At 46.9% G+C, this 27,147-nt stretch overlaps 2 protein-coding genes across 2 annotated transcripts; one reads left to right on the top strand and one right to left on the bottom strand.

Annotated features, from left to right (window-relative positions):
* Positions 1–975: 975 nt before the first annotated feature.
* Positions 976–15,913, bottom strand: LOC138355745 (uncharacterized). Its single transcript, XM_069311108.1, has 2 exons — positions 15,687–15,913; positions 976–2,356 (listed from the first exon to the last, which is right to left on the bottom strand). The coding sequence occupies exon 2, from the start codon at positions 2,348–2,350 to the stop codon at positions 1,949–1,951; it is 402 nt and encodes a 133-aa protein (XP_069167209.1). The 5' UTR covers positions 2,351–2,356; positions 15,687–15,913; the 3' UTR covers positions 976–1,948.
* Positions 15,913–26,436, top strand: LOC123772305 (mucin-2). The gene is made up of 2 exons (XM_045765394.2): positions 15,913–16,067; positions 21,871–26,436. Exon 2 carries the CDS (start codon positions 22,047–22,049, stop codon positions 25,734–25,736), a length of 3,690 nt encoding a protein of 1,229 aa, XP_045621350.2. The 5' UTR covers positions 15,913–16,067; positions 21,871–22,046; the 3' UTR covers positions 25,737–26,436.
* Positions 26,437–27,147: the final 711 nt, after the last annotated feature.

Below are 27,147 nucleotides of genomic sequence, written 5' to 3'. Positions count from 1 at the left end.
GGTGCAATTCACGCAGCCTTTCCTCGTAATTATTTCCTAGTTGTGTTAGGGGTAATGATCTAGATGATAGTGCTAGTATAATGATCTAAGCGATGTTAGACGACGAGTCGCAAAATAAAGACATATTAAGACAAAAGTGTTCTAACAAGAGTCCAGACACAATCACTACGGTGAACAAAGCCAATGAACAAAACTTGTTCTCTACAGAAACGCCAATTTCAATTACAGCTGAAGAAATAAAATATTTAGCTGGGTAAATACCGACGCAGGGGAAACAAACATCACATTTGCCGATATTATGCCCCGAAGCTTGTATACTGGGTGTATATTGGGGTCTGTTTCTGGGAGTATACTGGGGTCTGTATCTGGGTGTATATTGGGGTCTGTTTCTGTGAGTATACTGGGGTCTGTTTCTGGGTGTATACAGGGGTCTGTATATGGGTGTATACAGGGGTCTGTATCTGGGTGTATACTGGGGTCTGTTTCTGGGTGTATACAGGGGTCTGTTTCTGGGTGTATACAGGGGTCTGTATCTGGGTGTATACAGGGGTCTGTATCTGGGTGTATACAGGGGTCTGTATCTGGGAGTATACTGGGGTCTGTATCTGGGAGTATACTGGGGTTTGTATTTGGGAGTATACTGGGGTCTGTATCTGGGTGTATATTTGGGTCTGTTATAGCTTACTGACACATATCAGCAAATAATACTTTAGTCATGAGCATAATACAGGGCTCAGATAGATTTTCAGTGTATACTCACAGAGATATGAGGTACATCTCTCAATGTATGTATATCCATATCGCCATTACTTTCCTTAGTGTCGTCTGTGTAACTGAATGATGAACAGCATAGTTCATTAGTAGTGTGTTCTGTATAACTGAATGTTATACACCTTTACTTCTCTCTGTATAATTGATGTTAATCAATAACAAAAGTTGACTCTAATTTTATTCAAAAAGTTACAATATGCTCATTAAAACAAGACCAGGTAAAAACAGGTAAAAGACCAGGTGTGTAAAGACTAGGTACACACACTGTGTTACACAATACGAAATATGAGGAATTCAATGATAAATCCAATCAAAGACAAATAAACAATAATAATAGCTTCAGCATTATTAACAAATTATATAATGAAGGTGAAGTAAAGATCCAACATATGTATAAGTGTATTACAAAAGTATATTGGGTCTTTTCTTCACGTTCATTCAAGCACTACGGCAATCGTAGTGAGTTCCTCCAAAATTACTTAATATTTTGTAACTAATCATGCACCAAAAAAATGCATAACAACACCATACAAAATATTATACAAAAATTATCATCAACTATCACCAAACTATCTGCGCAGGTCATCAACTATCACCAAACTATCTGCGCAGGTCATCAACTATCACCAAACTATCTGCGCAGGTCATCAACTATCACCAAACTATCTGCACAGGTCATCAACTATCACCAAACTATCTGCGCAAGTCATCAACTATCACCAAACTATCTGCGCAGGTCATCAACTATCGCCAAACTATCTGCGCAGGTCATCAATTATCACCAAACTATCTGCGCAGGTCAGCCATAGGCTTAGGGCCCGCACAGAAATTTCCCGGCAAAAAAAAAAAAAATTATATATTTGTAAATATTTATCATTCATGAAAGTTGCCATAGCAGTTGATGGAAACATAATTATATGACACCTGGTAATCATATCCACTCTTCCGTCTACTTTTATTAATACAAATTTGCCATGATTTAAAAATGTAACTCAATAATTAGAAGCTATAATCGTGAAGTTCCCAAGTATAATTGTTCCACTGAACTATTACTACCTGTCGGTAGCACATTGACTGCTAATGTTAGTATTAATGTTAACTGCAAATGTTCATTACAATATCAATTCAAATAACCAACCAATCACAGCAGTAATGTAACGTATATTTCACTTTATCGTTAACGTTTCGACACGGACAAATCATCCGTGTTTTGTACTTCCTCGACAGTACCACAGGACCCGACTTCCTGCTGGAGCGCCGACTCGCTCAGACACTGACGGCATTCTTCGTCCCCGTCTACTGGACCTGCTCCGTCCACCTCAGAACCCCCTCTGACCCTCATCCTGGGGGAAGGGTTGCATGTGTTACAGTGGAAGTTGAAGGTTAGGGGAGTGCTGTTTCCCGCGATCCAGATAGGGCTGGAGAAGGGCCTAGCGGGGCGTGCGGGGGTCACGTCTTGGGTAGTGGCGGTGCTGGCGTAGTTCGCTGACTGCGGTTGGGAAGTAATCACCGGCGTCTGCTCACTCAGCTCGTCGTGGGAGTCGTCGCCAGAGCGTAGCATCGCCTGGGCGCACCACATAATACCCTGCAAAAGAGTGACAAATTAACAAAATAAAAATGACAAATAAAGCTAAATTTATGAACAAATCAACAAATTTGCTAAATTTGTTGATTTTGTAAAGCTAAATTTATATTCTCAAACGAGGTAAATATTTATAAACACCTTTTGCTAATTGCATTAGATAATAATAATAATAAAGGAAACTGAAAAAGGCTTTTTAGCCCATATGTAGCTTTTCCTAATTTATATCTACCCATAGTTATTCATATATTTAATATGTGTGTAATTCACGAAAATAAACACGTGATTAAAAATGTGACAGTGTCAGACCACGGAGGAAAATTGAAACAGGAATTTCCTTAAGTACATTCGTATATTAATACATCTTCAGAAGGAGTAATATACGAAAGTACTTAAGGAAATTCCTGTTTCAATTTTCCTCCGTGGTCTGACACTGTCATATATTTTATATATGATATAAATGAATTTGGGTGAATATAAATAGGAGTTGCTACATATGGGCCAATATGCCTTCTGCAACTTCCTTGATTTTTATGTTCATATGTACCAAGGCTCACATCCTAATTAGGAAAGAGTTCAAGTATATATATATAAATGGAGCTGCCTCGAATGGGAAAAAGAGGCGTATTGCAGTTCTATTGATTCTAATGTTCTATTCAAAACATCTTAAAACGATGTTGAGTCATCGCCTTAAATTATTCCTCGTCCTATTTTAGAATTATGAGTCAACTTATGTTGAATACTATATATAAGTGCAGGCGATGAGTCACTATAACGTGGCTGATGAATGTTGACCAGACCACACACTAGAAGGCGAAGGGACGACGCCGTTTCGGTCCGTCCTGGACCATTCTCAATCGACTTGAGAATGGTCCAGGACGGACCGAAACGTCCTCGTCCCTTCACCTTCCAGTATGTGGTCTGGTCAACTATATATAAGTCGTTTATGTACACACTCCCTAGCAGCTACCGTCACGGTCACTTACCATCAAAATGGTGTGCCTGCACCTCCAGATGAGGAAGACAAAGAGTGCCACAAGACCCACGATGAAGATACCCACGTCGAAGGCAGTCAGGACGGGCGAGTCGAAAGTGTTCAGGTTGGCCGAGTCATCCTCCATCCTGTCCGCCATGTCGAAGGGGGTCTGAACAATGCAGTCGTCTCTTGAATCCTGCTTCATCCCGTCCACCACCGTAAGTGATCAGCCCTTTGGTCAAAACTGACCAAAACTTCTACACTGATGCCCGATTTTCTTAGATTCGACGCTAACCAACACTGTTTTCAATTACGTATTCACACTGCCTTCTGCTGCTCAAAGACTTTGATACACTACATTGACCTTAACAATGACGTCCAATGACCACCACATCAGCCAACACACTGACTCCTTCAGCCTCCAAGTGACTTATGTGGATTGCGATATAGAAAAGCTGATCCCAAAGACATTGCCATATGTAGGGGGGGTGAGGTAGGGGATTACCTGAGAAAGGGTATTAGGAAGAGAGGTGGTGGAGGGCTTAGGTGGAGGGGGGGATACGTTTGTTTCTAGCGTCATTTTGTCGTATTACTGTTTGCTCAAGACAAATTTGTAAATGGAAATGTATATGTTTATCTCTCAGAATGTTTGGTAATATGTTTATTGTTTGAGATGTGTGTATATATATGTATGTATACGATGTACTGAACGGGGTGAGAATAGCTTGAGCTACCTCATCCCTTTGTGTGTATTTTACCTCAATAAACTTATTTCAATTTCAATTTGTAAATTGGTCTTAAGCAAATTACGCAACAAATATTGTCTTTTAACTATACAAAAGTTAAGATTAAGAACGGCCGTTTTAGGGATAAGGGGGATATTGTATGCAGGACATTATTAATTTTGAGAAAGAGACACTTCAAAAGACCTTTTGTATAATGTGAGGCTGTGGGCTATTTATGTCATGTTATTATGGTATTTTCTCCAGTTTAATTTTTTTTTATCCCATTTATAGACATCCAATTTGGATTCTTTGTTCTATGTTCTTTTTCGATCTAACATTTTGAAAACTGATAACATCGGCTTATATAAAGGCGCCTTTGAAAGACTTGGTATAAATTCCTTACATAAATTTCACAAATACACAAGTGTGGGTTTGTATCCTACGCCTTATATTAGATTTTCATTCACTGGAAGATTATCAGAATTCAGAAAAGTGAATTAATGATATAATTAAGAAGTCAACAGAAAATGTAGATATATTTTGAGATTTCTCCTGTTTCGATCAGATAGTCATTCTCATTATATACAAGCCTCATTATATATAAGAACGTCCTATGCAGGAATACTGCATACACTTTTGACGCAAAAGGGTACTGTCAAATGATGTGTATAGCGTTAACCAACGTGGATGATTCCAAGAATCATCCAATTTTTTCCATAATAATTATGGAAACTACAAAAGGCCTATTGGTCCACAGTTCCTACATATATCCACCAAAATGAATAATACTAAGCTTGTTTAAGGGCGCTAAATATATTTAGTTTTCAAATGAGAAGAATAAGAGGTGATTTAACACAAGTATTTAAGATCATGAAAGGACGTGACAATCTAGACCACCAAAATGCTCTAATTTTTGTCAAATATCACTCGAACCATTTGTTTTAATATTAAAAGTTAACGTATGCAATTACAAGAAGCAAAATCAGTTTTCTCTAATCGAAAAGTAAACACAGAACAGGCGATGAGTCACAATATTGTGGCTGAAGTAGTTTGACCAGACCACATACTAGAAGGTGAAGGGACGACGACGTTTCGGTCCGTCCTGGACCATTCTCAAGTCGATTGTGAGAATCGACAATCGACTTGAGAATGGTCCAGGACGGACCGAAACGTCGTCGTCCCTTCACCTTCTAGTGTGTGATCTGGTCAAACACAGAATAGCTTACCATATGACAAAGTTCAGTGTAATACAGTGTACAAATTTACCATTAACTGGAGTTAAGTGAGACTGCCTCAAGGCTCTCTCCTGGGACCTCTGTTGTTTATCATATATATCAAAGCGATTTAGATTCAGAACTGAGCAATAATATTTGCAAATGTGCAAACGATAAGAAAACTGACCGGGAAATAAATTCAGAAGCCTCAAAATAACGTCAAGACGACCCAGATGGGCAAGATTGGCAGATGCATTATAATGCTGACAAGTTCTGAGGTAAGGTCGACGACCGGGCCGCGGGGACGCTAAGCCCCGGAAGCACCTCAAGGTAACCTCAAGGTAAGGTAATGATTGACAGTGCTACAAGATATAACCGTACAGGGTGACAAAGTTAATCCCACAAATTAGAAACCTTCTATGTGAAGAGATTCAAAAAGCTCAATTTACATTCTCCAGAAAAAAGAGTAGTTAGTGGTGACATGATTGAATCAATAGGTATAAGTAGGTGATGGAAAAAGCGATTGGAGCTCTAAGGTGACTGGAATCCGCGACCAAGGGACTCCGAGGCACTAACTTTGCCACTCTTGCTGTTTGAATTCCAGTGTAATATTTTGTGTGTTGTCTCATCTGGTTCTAGGGAAAGAGTTAATTTAATCTCCTGTAAATCCTATTGTGTTAAGTACACCGTCCGTTACTCCACCTTCCCAAGACAGGTACAGCTGCCAACTTTAATTGTCAATAATACTTAATCCCATATTATAATGTTCACTTGACATAGTAGTAATCCGCATAGTATAATGTTCCTTATCAAGTTCAAATAAATTTATGGATAAAATGAAATGCATCTCAAAAGGATAGAATAGCTTAGGCTATTTCTACCCTCGTTCCTCCTTTTTACATGCAGCAGATTTAAGACTATCTTATGGGTCCAAACAACCAGCTAATTTTGGCAGATTCTGTCAATTTATCAATAAGACAATTTGCAGTTCCTTCTGGGAGAGTATACAATAGACTTCCTCTAGTCCTTTACTTGATTTATTTCATGCAGGATTCTTCTCATTTAGGTAATGAGGGTTAAACTGAACTTGTATTAGCTTCGATGAGATGGGGCTAGTGAGAAGGGGGATGCTATGGGGGGAGGGAATGATATGAGACGATCTAGACAGGGTTTTGAAATGGTCAGAAGACTGGCAGATGCAGTTTAATCCTGACAAATGCAAGAGGCAAGGTAATGATGATAGAGTTACAGGATATTAGCTGGATGGCGTTGAAATTTCGAAGTCTAATTGGGAAAGGTATCCAGGGGTCATGATTCGTAAGAATTTAAAGTAAAAAAATCAAAGCATTCTTGTTCGAAATAATGTAAATTAGACACTGGGATATATTTCCTAGAAGCTGGGATATATTTCCTAGCAGTAAAACACCTGGTGATAACACTACACTACACTACACTACACTACACTACACTACCAGGTGTAGTGTACAAAATATACACCTGGTATATTTACAAAATATCACCAGGTGTTTGTTCACCTAGTTTGTTCACCTGGTGAACAAACTATACATTTTATAAACTATATATTTTTCAGCTATACCTTGCTCTTGTTAGGCCCCATTTAGATTATGCAGTTCAGTTTTGGTCGCCATAATATAGAAAGGACAAGGAAAGAACCTCAATACCAGCCTCTCCCTCCTCCCTTACACCAAACCCTCCCCACTCCCCATCACCAGCCCCCATTACTCTTAAAAACTCCCTTGACCACCCGAAAGCCATCCTGACAGAGGACTCCTCTATACCATCAACCTAAGGACTCCTCTGCGGATCCTTATCTCTTTCCATTTCTCCGTCATCCCCCCTCTTCCAACCACTCCACCAGCTCCTCCAAGTCATCTTCGTGAGGCCACTGCTCCCCCTCCTCTCCTCTTATTTCTCTTCTTCCATTCACCTCCCCTTCTTACTTATTTTCCTACCTTCCCTGCCCCCCTCCCTCCTCTGCTGGCACTTTGGGTTTCAACAGCCCCCAAGATGAGTGTTGAGCGGGCCAGGAGGGCAGGCAATTGGTAGGTGGTAGGAAAGAGGGTCATGACTCCAGGGATGAATCAGGAAGATAAGTAAGATTATGATATCAAGACGACTCGGGAAGTTCAGAAGTCGGGTGAAAGAAGCAAGATTGTGATATCAGGGAGTCTTGGGAAGATCAAGTAAATTTATTGACATAATAAAATACATCTCAAATGGATAGAGTAGCTTAGACTAAGTCTACCCTTTCTACCCTTGTCATTACGGGCTATTCATGCCCGTGCCACCTTTTGGGTGGCTTAACCTTCAACCATCTTTACCCTTCTCTATTTAAGGTCCCTCAAGGGCCTCACAAGTCTACACAGTACACATATATTAATCATATTTTACATTCCACATTCCATTGTTGTTGTTGTTAAAGATTTAGCTACTCAGGACGAAGTGTCCATGTAGCACGGGCTATGGTGAGCCCGTAGGGCCACATTCCAATAGTAACAACATGATATACTGTGAGATCTGTTATTGATTAGATTTAGGACAGACTATAGATTTAGGACAGACTTGGGTAAATACTGGTTCAGTAACAGGGTTGTTGATTTGTGGAACCAATTACCGAGAAATATTATGATTAAGACAATGACAATCGACTTAAGAATGGTCCAGGACGGACCGAAACGTCGTCGTCCCTTCAACTTCTAGTGTGTGGTCTGGTCAACATTAAGATAATGAGTACGGAATTGAACTAACAGAATATTAGGAAATGTAAATGTTTATCTCTCAGAATGTTTGGTAATATGTTTATTGTTTGTGATGTGTGTCTATGTATGTATTAACACGATGTACTGAACGGGGTGAGGATAGCTTGAGCTACCTCATTCCTTTGTGTGTATTTTACCTCAATAAACTTATTTCAATTTCTATTTCAATTTCAACAGAGTATTGGGGATAGAATTTCAGAGACAAATGTAGTTTCGGCGATTAGATTAATGAGAGGTGGGGGGGGGGAGGGAGCTAATGAATTAATCCTCTCTTCAAAAGAAGGGAAAAATGAGAAATGCACCTTAAAGTATAATAAAAGAGCTGTTGTTGTTGTTTGAGATTTAGCTACTCAGAACGAAGTGTCGATGTAGCACGGGCTATGGTGATCCCGTAAAATAAAAGAGCATATATGAAAACCTTATATATCGAGAGCATATATCGTGGCATCATAACAATGCCACAGCAGTCACAGACCTGTCTAACTGTGGCGAGGACGTAGAAATTATGGGAGTTAACCTCACTATCAGGAACTCAAATGCAGTCCATTTTCAATGTATACAGGAGCCATAGAGAACACGATATGGAGCTGTTATTGTTATAAATTCAGCTACTCGGAACAAGTTCCAAGTAGCCCGGGTTATGGTGAGCCCGTAACTTACCTGGTACGTAACAGTGTCCGTAACTTACCTGGTAACTTAACTTATCTCCCCAAGAAGAAAACAATTACTCTACACCATAAGGACCATTGGTATTATTGTAATAGAATCAAAGAATTACATAACATACTAAGTTGTGCACGAAAGAATTTCAGAAGAGACAGAACCGAAGCTCATTTAGGACTTCTTAGATCTCTCCAAGATCATGAAGAAATAGCAAAAACCAATGAAGAAAAAAGGCTCGAGTGGTGTGCCAAGCTAACTCAGCATACATCTTTGGGCGACATCAACAGAGATCCAAAGGAAGAGGATCTTCCTTCCTTCCAAAGGAAGAGGATCTTCCTTCCTTCCAAAGGAAGAGGATCTTCCTTCCTTCTAAAGGAAGAGGATCTTCTTTCCATCCAAAGGAAGAGGATCTTCTTTCCATCCAAAGGAAGAGGATCTTCTTTCCTTCCAAAGGAAGAGGATCTTCCTTCCTTCCAAAGGAAGAGGATCTTCTTTCCATCCAAAGGAAGAGGATCTTCTTTCCTTCCAAAGGAAGAGCAGAAGATCCTTTGGCTCTGTTGATCTGAGGCAGATCAACAGAGCCAAAGGAAAATCGCCTCCTGCTCCGCGCCATCATGTACATCCAAAGCAAGAAGCAGAACAATTAGCAAATCTATTTGCGTCAAGATAGAAGCAAATAGCTCCATCTCCACTCAACTTCCACAAACAACTCTGACTCACCAACAAAGAATGCAAGCTGCAAGATAGAAAAAATAGACGATATTTTAGCGTTACCTGACGAACTAGACCAACCTTTCAATCTGAAAGAACTCAGAAGAGCTACAAAGCTATAAAGAGCTACAGAGCTACAAAGAGCTTGGTGCGAAAACTAAAAACACAGCTCCAGGTGAGGACAAAATCACTTACAACATGCTGGCCAAGCTAGGAGGAAAAGATTGATTGACTGATGAAGATTAAGCCACCCAAGAGGTGGCACGGGCATGAATAGCCCGTAATAGGAGAGAAGGGTGAAGAAGCCTTCTTGAGTCTCATCAACAGAGTATGGGTGACAAGAACTCGACCAGTCACTTGGAACAGTGCAATTATAGTTCCCATTACAAAATACAAAGACTCAGGAAACCCAAGACCCATCTCATTAAGGAGCTGTCTGGCCAAACCTGCGGAAAGAATGGTTGTTAATCGAACTGACTGGAAAGTCAAACCACTGCACCAAAATATGTTTGCTTACATCGATTGTTTCAAGCGCGGGTTGGACAAGTATATGAGTGGGATTGGGTGGTTATAGATAGGAGCTGCCTCGTATGGGCCAATAGGCCTTCTGTAGTTACCTTTGTTCTTATGTTCTTATATAAGGTGTGGAAACCACAGAATGCCTTACCTCCCTAGTAGTGGAGGGCTGTCAGGGTGGTCAGCGCTTCGGATTCCTAGTCCCGGGGTCCCGGGTTCGATCCCCGGTGGAGGCGGTGACAAATGGGCAAAATGTTTCTTTCACCCTGATGCCCCTGTTATCTGGCAGTAAATAGGTACCTGGGAGTTAGATAGCTGCTACGGGCTGCTTCCTGGGATGGGGGTGTAACAAACAGGAGGCCTAGTTGAGGACCGGGCCGCGGGGACTCTAAGCCCCGAAATCATCTCAAGATAACCTCAAGATCTCAAGATAACCTCAAGATCTCAAGATAACCTCCTGGATCAAATCAGTGACAAACCAGAATCCTTATTTTTCTTGACATTCAACTAACAAGAGGAGCTGAATTTAATGCAAAATCCACAGCGACTACAATGGTTAAAAAAGCAATTGAAGAATTGGACACACTAGTGAACACTGTACATCTATATCCGCCACTATCTTGAGGTTATCTTGAGATGATTTCGGGGCTTTTAGTGTCCCCGCGGCCCGGTCCTCGACCAGGCCTCCACCCCCAGGAAGCAGCCCGTGACAGCTGACTAACACCCAGGTACCTATTTTACTGCTAGGTAACAGGGGCATAGGGTGAAAGAAACTCTGCCCATTGTTTCTCGCCGGCGCCTGGGATCGAACCCAGGACCACAGGATCACAAGTCCCGTGTGCTGTCCGCTCGGCCGACCGGCTCCCCTCTAAGATAACGTTATTAAAACAAAAGACTAAAATTAGTGCTAAAAGAAAGAAACTCTTCTACCTTTATTTAAAACTTTGACCCAGATATCACAGTATCAAGGTTATCGTGAATAACCGAACTCAATTACGGGCTCACCATAGCCCGTGCTACATGGAAATTTTGTTCCGAGTAGCTGAATCTAAAACAACAACAACATGCGAACCTTATGTTCTAATGTTACAAAGTATTATGTCTTTCAAGAACGTATTGCATTGCCAAAGACACAACAAAGACTTATTAGAAAGATAGCACCCCCAACTGCACGCAATTGGGGTGGTATCTTAAGTTAGATAAGAGCATGGTTATATCAAAGGAAACAAAGAGTTATTATAATTAGAGTTAAGTGAAAGAGGGAAACTGTTATAAGTGGAGTGCCTCAAGGCTCTATCCTAGGACCTCTGTTGTTTACCATATATATTAATTATTTACATTTGCAAATTTTGGATGATACGAATATTTGTGTGTATGTGTGTGTGTATTTACTATTTGTGCCTGCAGGATTGAGTTCTTAGCTCTTGGACCCCTCCTTCCTAACCGTACGTTGTCTAATGTACTGACTCCCGGCCTAGATTGATTGACTGATAAAGATTAATCCACCCAAAAGGTGGCACGGGCATGAATAGCCCGTAAGTGGTGGCTCTTTTGAGTCATTACCAGTATCAAGAGCTGATACTGGAGATCTGTGGAGGTGCGACTGTACTTTGCGTGATAGATGTCTCCCGTGTCCCGGCCTATTTGTCTTCTACCCTATCTACTACATATTTCTCTCATGCACTCATATACACATCACCAGGATGCAGGCAGTAGCAGCTGTCTAACTCCCAGGTACCTACTTACAGATACGTGAACAGGGGCATCAAGTGAAAAGAAAGCGTTGCCCAAATGCTCTCGTTTCTCTCTCTCTGCGACTCTAACTCTTTTACTTTACATATAATAATACATTTGTCTCACGTTGGCTAGCCATTAGTGTCTCCAAGTCACATCCCAGTCACTCCTCCACCTAGCTACACCACCACCCAGCTAGACCACCACCCAGCTAGACCACCACCCAGCTACACCACCACCCAGCTAGACCACCACCCAGCTAGACCACCACCCAGCTAGACCACCACCCAGCTAGACCACCACCCAGCTACACCAGCACCCAGCTAGACTACCACCCAGCTAGACCACCACCCAGCTAGACCACCACCCAGCTAGACCAGCACCTAGCTAGACCAGCACCCAGCTAGACCACCACCCAGCTAGACCAAAACCCAGCTAGACCACCACCCAGCTAGACCACCACCCAGCTAGACCACCACCCAGCTAGACCACCACCCAGCTAGACCACCACCCAGCTAGACCACCACCCAGCTACACCACCACCCAGCTACACCAGCACCCAGCTAGACCAGCACCCAGCTAGACCACCACCCAGCTACACCACCACCCAGCTAGACCACCACCCAGCTACACCACCACCCAGCTACACCACCACCCAGCTACACCACCACCCAGCTAGACCACCACCCAGCTAGACCAGCACCTAGCTAGACCAGCACCCAGCTACACCACCACCCAGCTAGACCAGCACCCAGCTAGACCACCACCCAGCTACACCACCACCCAGCTACACCACCACCCAGCTAGACCACCACCCAGCTACACCACCACCCAGCTACACCACCACCCAGCTAGACCACCACCCAGCTACACCACCACCCAGCTAGACCACCACCCAGCTACACCACCACCCAGCTACACCACCACCCAGCTACACCACCACCCAGCTACACCACCACCCAGCCAGACCAGCACCCAGCTAGACCACCACCCAGCTAGACCACCACCCAGCTAGACCACCACCCAGCTAGACAACCACCCAGCTACACCACCACCCAGCTACACCACCACCCAGCTACACCACCACCCAGCTACACCACCACCCAGCTACACCACCACCCAGCTAGACCACCACCCAGCTACACCACCACCCAGCTACACCACCACCCAGCTACACCACCACCCAGCTAGACCACCACCCAGCTAGACCACCACCCAGCTAGACCACCACCCAGCTAGACCATACCCAGCTAGACCACCACCCAGCTAGACCACCACCCAGCTACACCACCACCCAGCTACACCACCACCCAGCTACACCACCACCCAGCTACACCACCACCCAGCCAGACCAGCACCCAGCTACACCACCACCCAGCTACACCACCACCCAGCTAGAAAACCACCCAGCTAGACCACCACCCAGCTACACCACCACCCAGCTACACCACCACCCAGCTAGACCACCACCCAGCTAGACCACCACCCAGCTACACCACCACCCAGCTACACCACCACCCAGCTAGACCACCACCCAGCTAGACCACCACCCAGCTACACCACCACCCAGCTAAACCACCACCCAGCTACACCACCACCCAGCTACACCACCACCCAGCTACACCACCACCCAGCTAGACCACCACCCAGCTACACCACCACCCAGCTACACCACCACCCAGCTAGACCACCACCCAGCTACACCACCACCCAGCTAGACCACCACCCAGCTAGACCACCACCCAGCTACACCATCACCCAGCTACACCACCACCCAGCTACACCGCCACCCAGCTAGACCACCACCCAGCTACACCACCACCCAGCTACACCACCACCCAGCTAGACCACCACCCAGCTACACCACCACCCAGCTAGACCACCACCCAGCTACACCATCACCCAGCTACACCACCACCCAGCTACACCGCCACCCAGCTAGACCACCACCCAGCTACACCACCACCCAGCCAGACCAGCACCCAGCTACACCACCACCCAGCTAGACCACCACCCAGCCAGACCAGCACCCAGCTACACCACCACCCAGCTACACCACCACCCAGCCAGACCAGCACCCAGCTACACCACCACCCAGCTAGACCAGCACCCAGCTAGACCACCACCCAGCTACACCACCACCCAGCTACACCACCACCCAGCTAGACCACCACCCAGCTACACCACCACCCAGCTAGACCACCACCCAGCTAGACCACCACCCAGCTACACCACCACCCAGCTAGACCACCACCCAGCTAGACCACCACCCAGCTAGACCACCACCCAGCTACACCACCACCCAGCTAGACCACCACCCAGCTAGACCACCACCCAGCTACACCACCACTCAGCTAGACCACCACCCAGCTAGACCACCACCCAGCTAGACCACCACCCAGCTACACCACCACCCAGCTAGACCACCACCCAGCTACACCAGCACCCAGCTACACCAGCACCCAGCTAGACCACCACCCAGCTAGACCACCACCCAGCTACACCACCACCCAGCTAGACCACCACCCAGCTAGACCACCACCCAGCTACACCAGCACCCAGCTAGACCAGCACCCAGCTAGACCACCACCCAGCTACACCACCACCCAGCTAGACCACCACCCAGCTACACCACCACCCAGCTACACCACCACCCAGCTAGACCACCACCCAGCTACACCACCACCCAGCCAGACCAGCACCCAGCTACACCACCACCCAGCTACACCACCACCCAGCTAGAGCACCACCCAGCTAGACCACCACCCAGCTACACCACCACCCAGCTAGACCACCACCCAGCTACACCACCACCCAGCTACACCACCACCCAGCTAGACCACCACCCAGCTACACCACCACCCAGCTACACCACCACCCAGCTACACCACCACCCAGCTAGACCACCACCCAGCTAGACCACCACCCAGCTAGACCACCACCCAGCTACACCACCACCCAGCTAGACCACCACCCAGCTAGACCACCACCCAGCTAGACCACCACCCAGCTAGACCAGCACCCAGCTAGACCACCACCCAGCTACACCACCACCCAGCTAGACCAGCACCCAGCTACACCACCACCCAGCTACACCACCACCCAGCTACACCACCACCCAGCTAGACCACCACCCAGCTACACCACCACCCAGCTACACCACCACCCAGCTACACCACCACCCAGCTACACCACCACCCAGCTACACCACCACCCAGCTAGACCACCACCCAGCTAGACCACCACTCAGCTACACCACCACCCAGCTAGACCACCACCCAGCTACACCACCACCCAGCTACACCACCACCCAGCTAGACCACCACCCAGCTAGACCACCACCCAGCTAGACCACCACCCAGCTACACCACCACCCAGCTAGACCACCACCCAGCTACACCACCACCCAGCTACACCACCACCCAGCTACACCACCACCCAGCTAGACCACCACCCAGCAGCTCTCACAGCCCAGCATCTCTACACCCAGCCCAGACCAGTAACTACATACTGGCTATAACAGGACTGTGATTAGTCGCGATTGTATAACGCCCTCTGGTGGTGCCTCGGCGCATCCTGACATCCATACAGATATCCGTAAGTGTGTGTGTGTGTATGTTTGTGTCTGAGTATATTCACCTGACTTTCTGAGACAAGCATCAGTGGGCCAGCAGGAGTGTGTGTAGACGGTTGGTTGAGCGCTCGTTTGGGTGCTTTAGGGTCAGTTTTAGTTGTCTCGCTTGTGCTTGAGGGTGACCTCGACCTGTTTTGCTTAGCTTAGACCTTGGCATGCGTTTGTTTACAGTGCTCTTAATTGTTAGGTTAGACCTGTCCTTGGGTTGTTCCTAGTGCACTTAATGATACATAATTGTCAGGCTATTATAAGTGAGTCATTCAGGTGTCCCAGACTGGACAGAGCGAGTGACGTGATGACAGAAGCCATCACTCATCGAGAAAGGAGAGTGTCAACACCTTCTTCTGTACATGACGGAAAAAAGGTCTAATTGACTTTACCTTCCAGCAGCCTGAGCTGTCACCATGGAGATCCTCGTACCAGACACCAAGAATGTTGTCACTATCGTCGCGGCCCTCACCACCGGTGCCCCTATCACTGGAGCCCTCACCACCGGTGCCGCTACCACTGGAGCCCCCACCACTGGAGCCCCCACCATTGGAGCCCCTATCACTGGAGCCCCCACCACTGGAGCCCCCACCATTGGAGCCCCTATCACTGGAGCCCCCACCACTGGAGCCTCAACCACCACCAGCACCAGCAGCAGGGCGAGGCTGCACCACAGGACAGGAATGGATGTTTGGGACATCTCCGTCTGTATCTTGGCATTTCTGACGGTGGTCTTAATGTTCGCCTGGTTCCTCGCAAGACCCTGTCTGGAGGTGAGTTGACGGGTGGTGGGTGTGGCTGTCTAGGTAAACATGTGTGGTAGGTGTGCTTACTTCAGTAAACATGTGTGGTGGGTGTATTTGCCTCAGTAAACATGTGTGGCGGACGTGCTTAATCCAGTAAACATGTGAGGCAGACTGGGGGACTGCATCTGTCAGCCTGAGTAGTTGTTTCTTGTGGTGAAAAAAAATAACTCAAAAAACATAGGTAAGTGTTAGAGAGGATGTTAGCGCACATGTTGGCTCACTCTAAGCGATTACGTTTTAAGTCCCCCCCCCCCCCCTCACCTCTTTCCAGTCGTGAGTCTTGAAACCGGTTAAACTGTGTCATTTCAGTAGTTCTAGCCAACAGCCCATTTCCCCTCATTCGCAACCCTGTTGGAGCCAGTCGGCCGAGCGGACAGCACGCTGGACTTGTGATCCTGTGGTCACGGGTTCGATCCCAGGCGCCGGCGAGAAACAATGGGCAGAGTTTCTTTCACCTCACCCTGTTACCTAGCAGCAAAATAGGTACCTAGGTGATAGTCAGCTGTCACGGGCTGCTTCCTGGGGGTGGAGGCCTGGTCGAGGACCGGGCCGCGGGGACACTAAAGCCCCGAAATCATCTCAAGATAACCTCAAGATAGCTATAACCCTATTCTCAAACCTGTTCTTTTCATGTGGCCTTCCCAAAATATAATTTATCCACCTTGTTACAGATTCTAGCTTGTTCCGACAATTTCAGACCCATGGTTATCTTGACGTTATCTTGAGATGATTTCGGGGCTTTAGTGTCCCCGCGGCCCGGTCCTCGACCAGGCCTCCACCCCCAGGAAGCAGCCCGTGACAGCTGACTAACACCCAGGTACCTATTTACTGCTAGGTAACAGGGGCATAGGGTGAAAGAAACTCTGCCCATTGTTTCTTGCCTGGGATCGAACCCAAGACCACAGGATCACAAGTCCAGCATGCTGTCCGCTCGGCCGACCGGCTCCCATGTTTATATTCTCCTTGTTCATCTGAACACACTGTTCTTGTTTTAGATTCAGCTCCTCGGAACAAACAGGTCCAAGTAGCACCGGCTATGGTGAGCCCGTACCTGGCACAGGAGCGGGGCTGTAACTTGAGATTTATTATGATTATTCATTTCTTTATTATGCACCCCATACCCATCCCGTGGGCGGGGGTGGATTGGGGTTACAGAGAAAGGTTTAGGAACTAAGTCTCATGCATTCCTTCTGTTGCTGATGATTCTTATAATTCCCAGCACCTTGTTTGTGTATGATAATGATGATCTGATGATCTGTTGTCTGTTATTGAACCACTGTTATCTGATTGATTGATGCCACCCAATAGGTGGCACGGGCATGAATAGCCCGTAAGTGGTGGCCCTTTTGAGCCATTACCAGCATCATTAGCTGATACTGGAGATCTGTGGAGGTGCGACTGCACCCTGCGTGACGGGAGATGTCTCCCGTTAGTGTTGTCTTATTAAACTTTACATTTATACTGGTTTACCTTGAAGTGATGATTGTTCCAAAACAACATTTATATCCCATCTGTTAATACCTTTTATCCATTTTACACCCGTCAATCCCATCTCACCTCGTTCTGCACCTTTCAAGATAATTAAACTTCAGTGCATTTAATCTCTTCTTACGTGGAATATTCTCGTGATAAAATTTCAGTTCCTCGATATTTCTAAACGTCACCACTTTCATGTGTGTGTGTGTGTGGGCTGTTACCTGTGTCAGCCGCGTTATTGCGACTACTTCTCGGAATTAGCTGTAGGTTTTCAAGAGCATTTGGGTTCACTGTGTCGTGTGATGACCAAAACTTTGAGACTCCTGGGCGTAACTTGAGTCACGTCTCCCTACACCATGAAGGTTTACTTGTAAGGTATTATTTTGAAACCAAGTATAACTACAGATCTTATTTTGTACATTAATTCATCATTGTCTTAAGTTTAGGTCTCTCCTAATCATTATTTCCATATATATATATATATATATATATATATATATATATATATATATATATATATATATATATATATATATATATATATATATATATATATATTAGTATATTTTGGTAGCAGTCTTTCCTGTAGACATATATTATTAAATATGACCGAAAAAGTAAGATTAATAATTCTAACACGAATTTTCTCAATCTTTCGTACATTTCGTTTCATATATATATATATATATATATATATATATATATATATATATATATTATACATATTATACATACTTTCGTACATATATATATATATATATATATATATATATATATATATATATATATATACATATATATATATATATATATATATATATATATATATATATATATATATATATATATATATACCAGTTATGTCCCTTATCTGTAGTAGAAGCGTGTTGAACAGTCTCGGGCCTCTGATGTTGATAGTTCTCTCTTGAACACTGTGAGGGGTCGGCCAGTTATGCCCCTTATGTGTAGTGGAAGCGTGTTGAACAGTCTCGGGCCTCTGATATTGATAGTTCTCTCTTGAACACAGAGAGGGGTCGGCCAGTTATGTCCCTTATGTGTAGTGGAAGCGTGTTGAACAGTCTCGGGCCTCTGATGTTGATAGTTCTCTCTTGAACACTGTGAGGGGTCGGCCAGTTATGCCCCTTATGTGTAGTGGAAGCGTGTTGAACAGTCTCGGGCCTCTGATATTGATAGTTCTCTCTTGAACACTGTGAGGGGTCGGCCAGTTATGCCCCTTATGTGTAGTGGAAGCGTGTTGAACAGTCTCGGGCCTCTGATGTTGATAGAGTTCTCTCTTGAACACTGTGAGGGGTCGGCCAGTTATGCCCCTTATGTGTAGTGGAAGCGTGTTGAACAGTCTCGGGCCTCTGATATTGATAGTTCTCTCTTGAACACTGTGAGGGGTCGGCCAGTTATGCCCCTTATGTGTAGTGGAAGCGTGTTGAACAGTCTCGGGCCTCTGATGTTGATAGAGTTCTCTCTCAGAGTACTTGTTGCACCTTTGCTCTTCAACGGGGGTATTCTGCACATCCTGCCATGCCTTCTGGTCTCATGTGATGTTATTTCCGTTTGCAGGTTTGAGACAAGCCCCTCTACTATTTTCCCTGTGTAAATTATTATGTATCTCTCCCGCCTGCGCTCAAGAGAATGCAGATTTAGGCTCTTTAGTCGGTCCCAATAGTTTAGATGATTTACTGAGTGGATTCTAGCAGTAAAGGATCTCTGCACGCTCTCCAGGTCAGCAATTTCTCCAGCTTTGAAAGGGGCTGTCATTGTGCAGCAGTACTCCACTCTAGAGAGCACTAGCGTCTTGAAGAGTATCATCATCGGTATAGCATCTCTAGTGTGAAAAGTTCTTGTTCTCCAACCTGTCATTTTTCTTGCAGTTGTGACGGCTACTTTATTGTGTTCTTTAAATGTAAGGTCTTCCGACATGAGTACACCAGTAAGGTGTACACCAGTAAGGTCTTCCGACATGAGTACACCAGTAAGGTGTACAGCAGTAAGGTCTTCCGACATGAGTACACCAGTAAGGTGTACACCAGTAAGGTCTTCCGACATGAGTACACCAGTAAGGTGTACACCAGTAAGGTCTTCCGACATGAGTACACCAGTAAGGTGTACACCAGTAAGGTCTTCCGACATGAGTACACCAGTAAGGTGTACACCAGTAAGGTCTTCCGACATGAGTACACCAGTAAGGTGTACACCAGTAAGGTCTTCCGACATGAGTACACCAGTAAGGTGTACACCAGTAAGGTCTTCCGACATGGTAGGGGAAGGGATGGGAAGAAGGGCAAGAGGGTGGCAGGGAAGGGAGGGAGAGAAGGGTAACAGAAGCATGGAAGGGTAAACCAGAAAACAGGGATGGAATATCCACATTAAACGAGGCGGCGGAGAAGGGGAGTGGAGGAAGGCAAAATAAACTCGGGCTGAAGGAGGTGATGTGAATTTACAGACCATAAAAACTGAGGAATTTCTCCTCCTAACATTTACTCGCCTTTAAAAAAGACATCAATACAGGAGAGAGGAGCGACGTCACACGCTCCTAAACACTTCCGCAAAATTCAATGTTTAGCTGAAATTTACACGAAAGTTTACGCTTAAATTTACAGTGTAGACCTCGCAACACTAGCAATGTGCTATACATTTACAGTGTAAACCTCGCAACACTAGCAGTGTGCTATACATTTACAGTGTAGACCTCGCAACACTAGCAGTGTGCTATACATTTACAGTGTAAACCTCGGAATACTAGCAGTGTGCTATACATTTACAGTGTAAACCTCGGAATACTAGCAGTGTGCTATACATTTACAGTGTAAACCTCTGAACACTAGCAGTGTGCTATACATTTACAGTGTAAACCTCTGAACACTAGCAGTGTTTTATACATTTACAGTGTAAACCTCGCAACACTAGCAGTGTGCTATACATTTACAGTGTAAGCCTCGGAACACTAGCAATGTGCTATACATTTACAGTGTAAACCTCGGAATACTAGCAGTGTGCTATACATTTACAGTGTAAACCTCGCAACATTAGCAGTGTGCTATACATTTACAGTGTAAGCCTCGGAACACTAGCAATGTGCTATACATTTACAGTGTAAACCTCGCAACACTAGCAGTGTGCTATACATTTACAGTGTAAACCTCGCAACACTAGCAGTGTGCTATACATTTACAGTGTAAGCCTCGGAACACTAGCAATGTGCTATACATTTACAGTGTAAACCTCGGAATACTAGCAGTGTGCTATACATTTACAGTGTAAACCTCGCAACATTAGCAGTGTGCTATACATTTACAGTGTAAGCCTCGGAACACTAGCAGTGTGCTATACATTTACAGTGTAAACCTCGCAACACTAGCAGTGTGCTATACATTTACAGTATAAACCTCGCAACACTAGCAGTGTGCTATACATTTACAGTGTAAACCTCGCAACACTAGCAGTGTGCTATACATTTACAGTGTAAGCCTCGGAACACTAGCAATGTGCTATACATTTACAGTGTAAACCTCGGAATACTAGCAGTGTGCTATACATTTACAGTGTAAACCTCGCAACATTAGCAGTGTGCTATACATTTACAGTGTAAGCCTCGGAACACTAGCAATGTGCTATACATTTACAGTGTAAACCTCGCAACACTAGCAGTGTGCTATACATTTACAGTGTAAACCTCGCAACACTAGCAGTGTGCTATACATTTACAGTGTAAGCCTCGGAACACTAGCAATGTGCTATACATTTACAGTGTAAACCTCGGAATACTAGCAGTGTGCTATACATTTACAGTGTAAACCTCGCAACATTAGCAGTGTGCTATACATTTACAGTGTAAGCCTCGGAACACTAGCAGTGTGCTATACATTTACAGTGTAAACCTCGCAACACTAGCAGTGTGCTATACATTTACAGTGTAAACCTCGGAACATTAATGGTGTTTAATGAATGAAAATTTTACAGAGAACGCTAAGCCAATTAGATGATATTGCACATGAAAGGGATATGAGGATTGAACGCGGACCTGCAAGATGCAAAAACACAAGCAATTAACTAAATTACAGAAGGCCCATTGGCCCGTACGATCCCACCTATTTATATCCACCCAAACTCATTCACATACATACATCTAACCTACGCTTGAAACAATGAAATGACCCCCACGTCTATCACATTACCCATCTTTGTAGTAAGGGTCAAATCGTGTTTTGAATTTAAATTTCCCAAACCACTTCTGGCGTCTACATCTGCTTTATGACTGATGTGTTTTGTTTCTACTCAGGGCGTCGAGAGGTGTGTGGACCAGGTACCGAGGCGCTTCCGTGAAGTGCTGACAGAGTTGGCTGACACGACCCCTGTGCTGTCCTCTTGATTGACGGCTGCTTCTCTCTCACTCTCTGTGTCACCAGCATCTGGGATTGTTCCAATGCTGTGCCACCGACAGCTGGGATTGTTCCAATGCTGTGCCACCAGCATCTGGGATTCCTCCAATGCTGTGCCACCAGCATCTGGGATTCCTCCAATGCTGTGCCACCAGCATCTGGGATTCCTCCAATGCTGTGCCACCGACAGCTGGGATTCCTCCAATGCTGTGCCACCAGCATCTGGGATTCCTCCAATGCTGTGCCACCAGGACCCGGGATTGCTCCAATGCTGTGCCACCGACAGCTGGGATTCCTCCAATGCTGTGTCACCGACAGCTGGGATTCCTCCAATGCTGTGTCACCGACAGCCGGGATTCCTCCAATGCTGTGTCACCGACAGCGGGGATTCCTCCAATGCTGTGTCACCGACAGCTGGGATTCCTCCAATGCTGTGCCACCAACACTGGCTGCTAGCTCCACCTCTGAGGCTTCCTCTATCACCACCACCACCACCAGGGCTACCACCAACCACCACCACCGCCACCAGGGCTGCCACCACCAACCACCACCACCACCACCACCAGGGCTACCACCAACCACCACCACCACCACCACCAGGGCTACCACCAACCACCACCACTACCACCACCAACCACCACCACTACCACCACCACCAGGGCTACCACCAACCACCACCACCACCACCACCAGGGCTACCACCAACCACCACCACCACCACCACCAGGGCTACCACCAACCACCACCACCACCACCACCACCAGGGCTACCACCAACCACCACCACTACCACCACCACCAGGGCTACCACCAACCACCACCACTACCACCACCACCAGGGCTACCATCAACAACCACCACCACCACCACCACCAGGGCTACCACCAACCACCACCACTACCACCACCACCAGGGCTACCACCAACCACCACCACTACCACCACCACCAGGGCTACCATCAACAACCACCACCACCACCACCACCAGGGCTACCACCAACCACCACTACCACCACCACCAGGGCTACCATCAACAACCACCACCACCACCACCACCAGGGCTACCACCAACCACCACCACTACCACCACCACCAGGGCTACCATCAACAACCACCACCACCACCACCACCAGGGCTACCACCAACCACCACCACTACCACCACCACCAGGGCTACCACCAACCACCACCACTACCACCACCACCAGGGCTACCATCAACAACCACCACCACCACCACCAGGGCTACCACCAACCACCACCACTACCACCACCACCAGGGCTACCACCAACCACCACCACCACCACCACCAGGGCTACCACCAACCACCACCACTACCACCACCACCAGGGCTACCACCAACCACCACCACTACCACCACCACCAGGGCTACCATCAACAACCACCACTACCACCACCACCAGGGCTACCATCAACAACCACCACCACCACCACCAGGGCTACCACCAACCACCACCACTACCACCACCACCAGGGCTACCACCAACCACCACCACCACCACCACCAGGGCTACCACCAACCACCACCACTACCACCACCACCAGGGCTACCACCAACCACCACCACTACCACCACCACCAGGGCTACCATCAACAACCACCACCACCACCACCACCAGGGCTACCACCAACCACCACCACTACCACCACCACCAGGGCTACCACCAACCACCACCACTACCACCACCACCAGGGCTACCATCAACAACCACCACCACCACCACCACCAGGGCTACCACCAACCACCACCACTACCACCACCACCAGGGCTACCACCAACCACCACCACTACCACCACCACCAGGGCTACCATCAACAACCACCACCACCACCACCACCAGGGCTACCACCAACCACCACCACTACCACCACCACCAGGGCTACCACCAACCACCACCACTACCACCACCACCAGGGCTACCACCAACCACCACCACTACCACCACCACCAGGGCTACCATCAACCACCACCACTACCACCACCACCAGGGCTACCATCAACAACCACCACCACCACCACCACCAGGGCTACCACCAACCACCACCACCACCACCACCACCAGGGCTACCACCAACCACCACCACTACCACCACCACCAGGGCTACCACCAACCACCACCACTACCACCACCACCAGGGCTACCATCAACAACCACCACCACCACCACCACCAGGGCTACCACCAACCACCACCACTACCACCACCACCAGGGCTACCACCAACCACCACCACTACCACCACCACCAGGGCTACCATCAACAACCACCACCACCACCACCACCAGGGCTACCACCAACCACCACCACTACCACCACCACCAGGGCTACCACCAACCACCACCACTACCACCACCACCAGGGCTACCATCAACAACCACCACCACCACCACCACCAGGGCTACCACCAACCACCACCACTACCACCACCACCAGGGCTACCACCAACCACCACCACTACCACCACCACCAGGGCTACCACCAACCACCACCACTACCAACCACCACCAGGGCTACCATCAACCACCACCACTACCACCACCACCAGGGCTACCATCAACCACCACCACTACCACCACCACCAGGGCTACCATCAACAACCACCACCACCACCACCACCAGGGCTACCACCAACCACCACCACCACCACCACCACCAGGGCTACCATCAACAACCACCACCACCACCACCACCAGGGCTACCACCAACCACCACCACTACCACCACCACCAGGGCTACCATCAACAACCACCACCACCACCACCACCAGGGCTACCACCAACCACCACCACTACCACCACCACCAGGGCTACCATCAACCACCACCACTACCACCAACCACCACCACTACCACCACCACCAGGGCTACCACCAACCACCACCACTACCACCACCACCAGGGCTACCACCAACCACCACCACTACCACCACCACCAGGGCTACCACCAACCACCACCACCACCACCACCACCAGGGCTACCATCAACAACCACCACCACCACCACCACCAGGGCTACCACCAACCACCACCACTACCACCACCACCAGGGCTACCATCAACAACCACCACCACCACCACCACCAGGGCTACCACCAACCACCACCACTACCACCACCACCAGGGCTACCACCAACCACCACCACTACCACCAACCACCACCACTACCACCACCACCAGGGCTACCACCAACCACCACCACTACCACCACCACCAGGGCTACCACCAACCACCACCACTACCACCAACCACCACCACTACCACCACCACCAGGGCTACCACCAACCACCACCACTACCACCACCACCAGGGCTACCACCAACCACCACCACTACCACCACCACCAGGGCTACCACCAACCACCACCACTACCACCAACCACCACCACTACCACCACCACCAGGGCTACCATCAACCACCACCACTACCACCAACCACCACCACTACCACCAGGGCTGCCACCACCAACCACCACCAGGGCTACCACCAACCACCACCACTACCACCAACCACCACCACCTCCACCAGGGCTGCCACCAACCACCACCACCTCCAACAGGGCTGCCACCACCAACCACCACCAGGGCTACCACCAACCACCACCACTACCACCACCACCAGGGCTACCACCAACCACCACCACTACCACCAACCACCACTAACAATGCCACTAACGAGGTCAAACAAGGGGGAAGGAACAAAAATAAAAGAACACAGCACCAAAATTTTGTTATCCATGCAAGGCAAGTCTAATTTGCATCCGTGTATGTCTATTGTGTCTTTATAATTTGTCAGTCTTTTTGACACAAGTCTCAGTGACCATTCTTGACGCTTGTCAAGGCCCAGGAGGCCTGGTCGACGACCGGGCCGCGGGGACACTAAAGCCCCGGAAGCACCTCAAGGTAACCTCAAGGTAACCTTGTGAAAGTGATATTACCCGATGAGAAGAAGTTCTGGAAGTTCTGGAAGTTCTGGAAGAAGTTCTGGACTGACAAGTACTTCTGAATCTGTCCCACCTGTTAGGTTATCCTACGGGAATTTCTTGTCAGTGGCTCACATAACAGAAGAAAACCATTACCAACGCTAATCAGAAGATAAGAGTGAACAAATCCACAAGGGCCGTGACGAGGATTCGAACCTGCGTCCGGGAGCATCCCAGACACTGCCTTAATCGACTGAGCTACGACATGGTAAAAAAGAGTTGAAACCTCTTGAAAAAGAGTTGAAAAAAAATAAGAGTTAACTCTCTTAGACACGAAGCGAAACGTCTTGAATGAGACGAATTCGTCTAGGCCTTCACATTCTCACTTGGGGGACTTCCAGCCCCAATGTTCTCAATATTAAGGCAAGACAATGAGTGCATTCTTGCATGGCACCTTTTATAATCTCTGTATCACTTCCTGTGTTACAACATTTGTCTGTTCCTAATAAATAATGTGACGCTTGACAAGAATATTATTATCCTAAGATATTTCAACTACCATTATTGACAATAAATCCTTAAGCTCAACCTAACACGTTTGTCACACAACTCCTTGTATTCTGCAGAAAGATATAATTATTTTAATCGTACTCACAGGTCTTGGTTAGTCAATATTCCCTACCAGTAATACACTTTGAACATAAGAACAAAGGTAACTGCAGAAGGCCTTTTGGCCCATACGAGGCAGCTCCTATCTATAACCCCCCAATCCCACTCATAGACATGTCCAACCCACGCTTGAAACAATCGAGGGACCCCACCTCCACCACGTTACGCGGTAATTGGTTCCACAAATCAACAACCCTATTACCGAACCAGTATTTACCCAAGTAAATACTGGTTCCAAGTCTTTCCTAAATCTAAACTTATCCAAACTTTGCATTTCTACGACGTCAGATTATATAAAGGTAAAGCAATTTTTGACTTTCAGGTCCTTGATAGAATCAGACAAATCTGGCTTTTTGAGGATATAAGACTCAAATGTTTTTTTCCGGAATATTTTACTGGGATTATCCTGAATATAACATAACGTTCCAAAATGTGTTAACAACGTGAGACAGTATTCAGCATTATCTTCATATATTTATATATTTAACAACCGTAGCTTTAGTAGGTTCTAATGGAACTAAATCATCAGCAGATATAAACAAATAGTTTTAATTCTGCCTATGCCACAGCCAG

This window comes from Procambarus clarkii, chromosome 69 (assembly GCF_040958095.1).
Source record: "Procambarus clarkii isolate CNS0578487 chromosome 69, FALCON_Pclarkii_2.0, whole genome shotgun sequence".
NCBI classification, from domain to species: Eukaryota; Metazoa; Arthropoda; class Malacostraca; order Decapoda; family Cambaridae; genus Procambarus; species Procambarus clarkii.
Note: the sequence above shows the minus strand (reverse complement) of the source record. Positions and strands in the feature narration are given on the sequence as shown.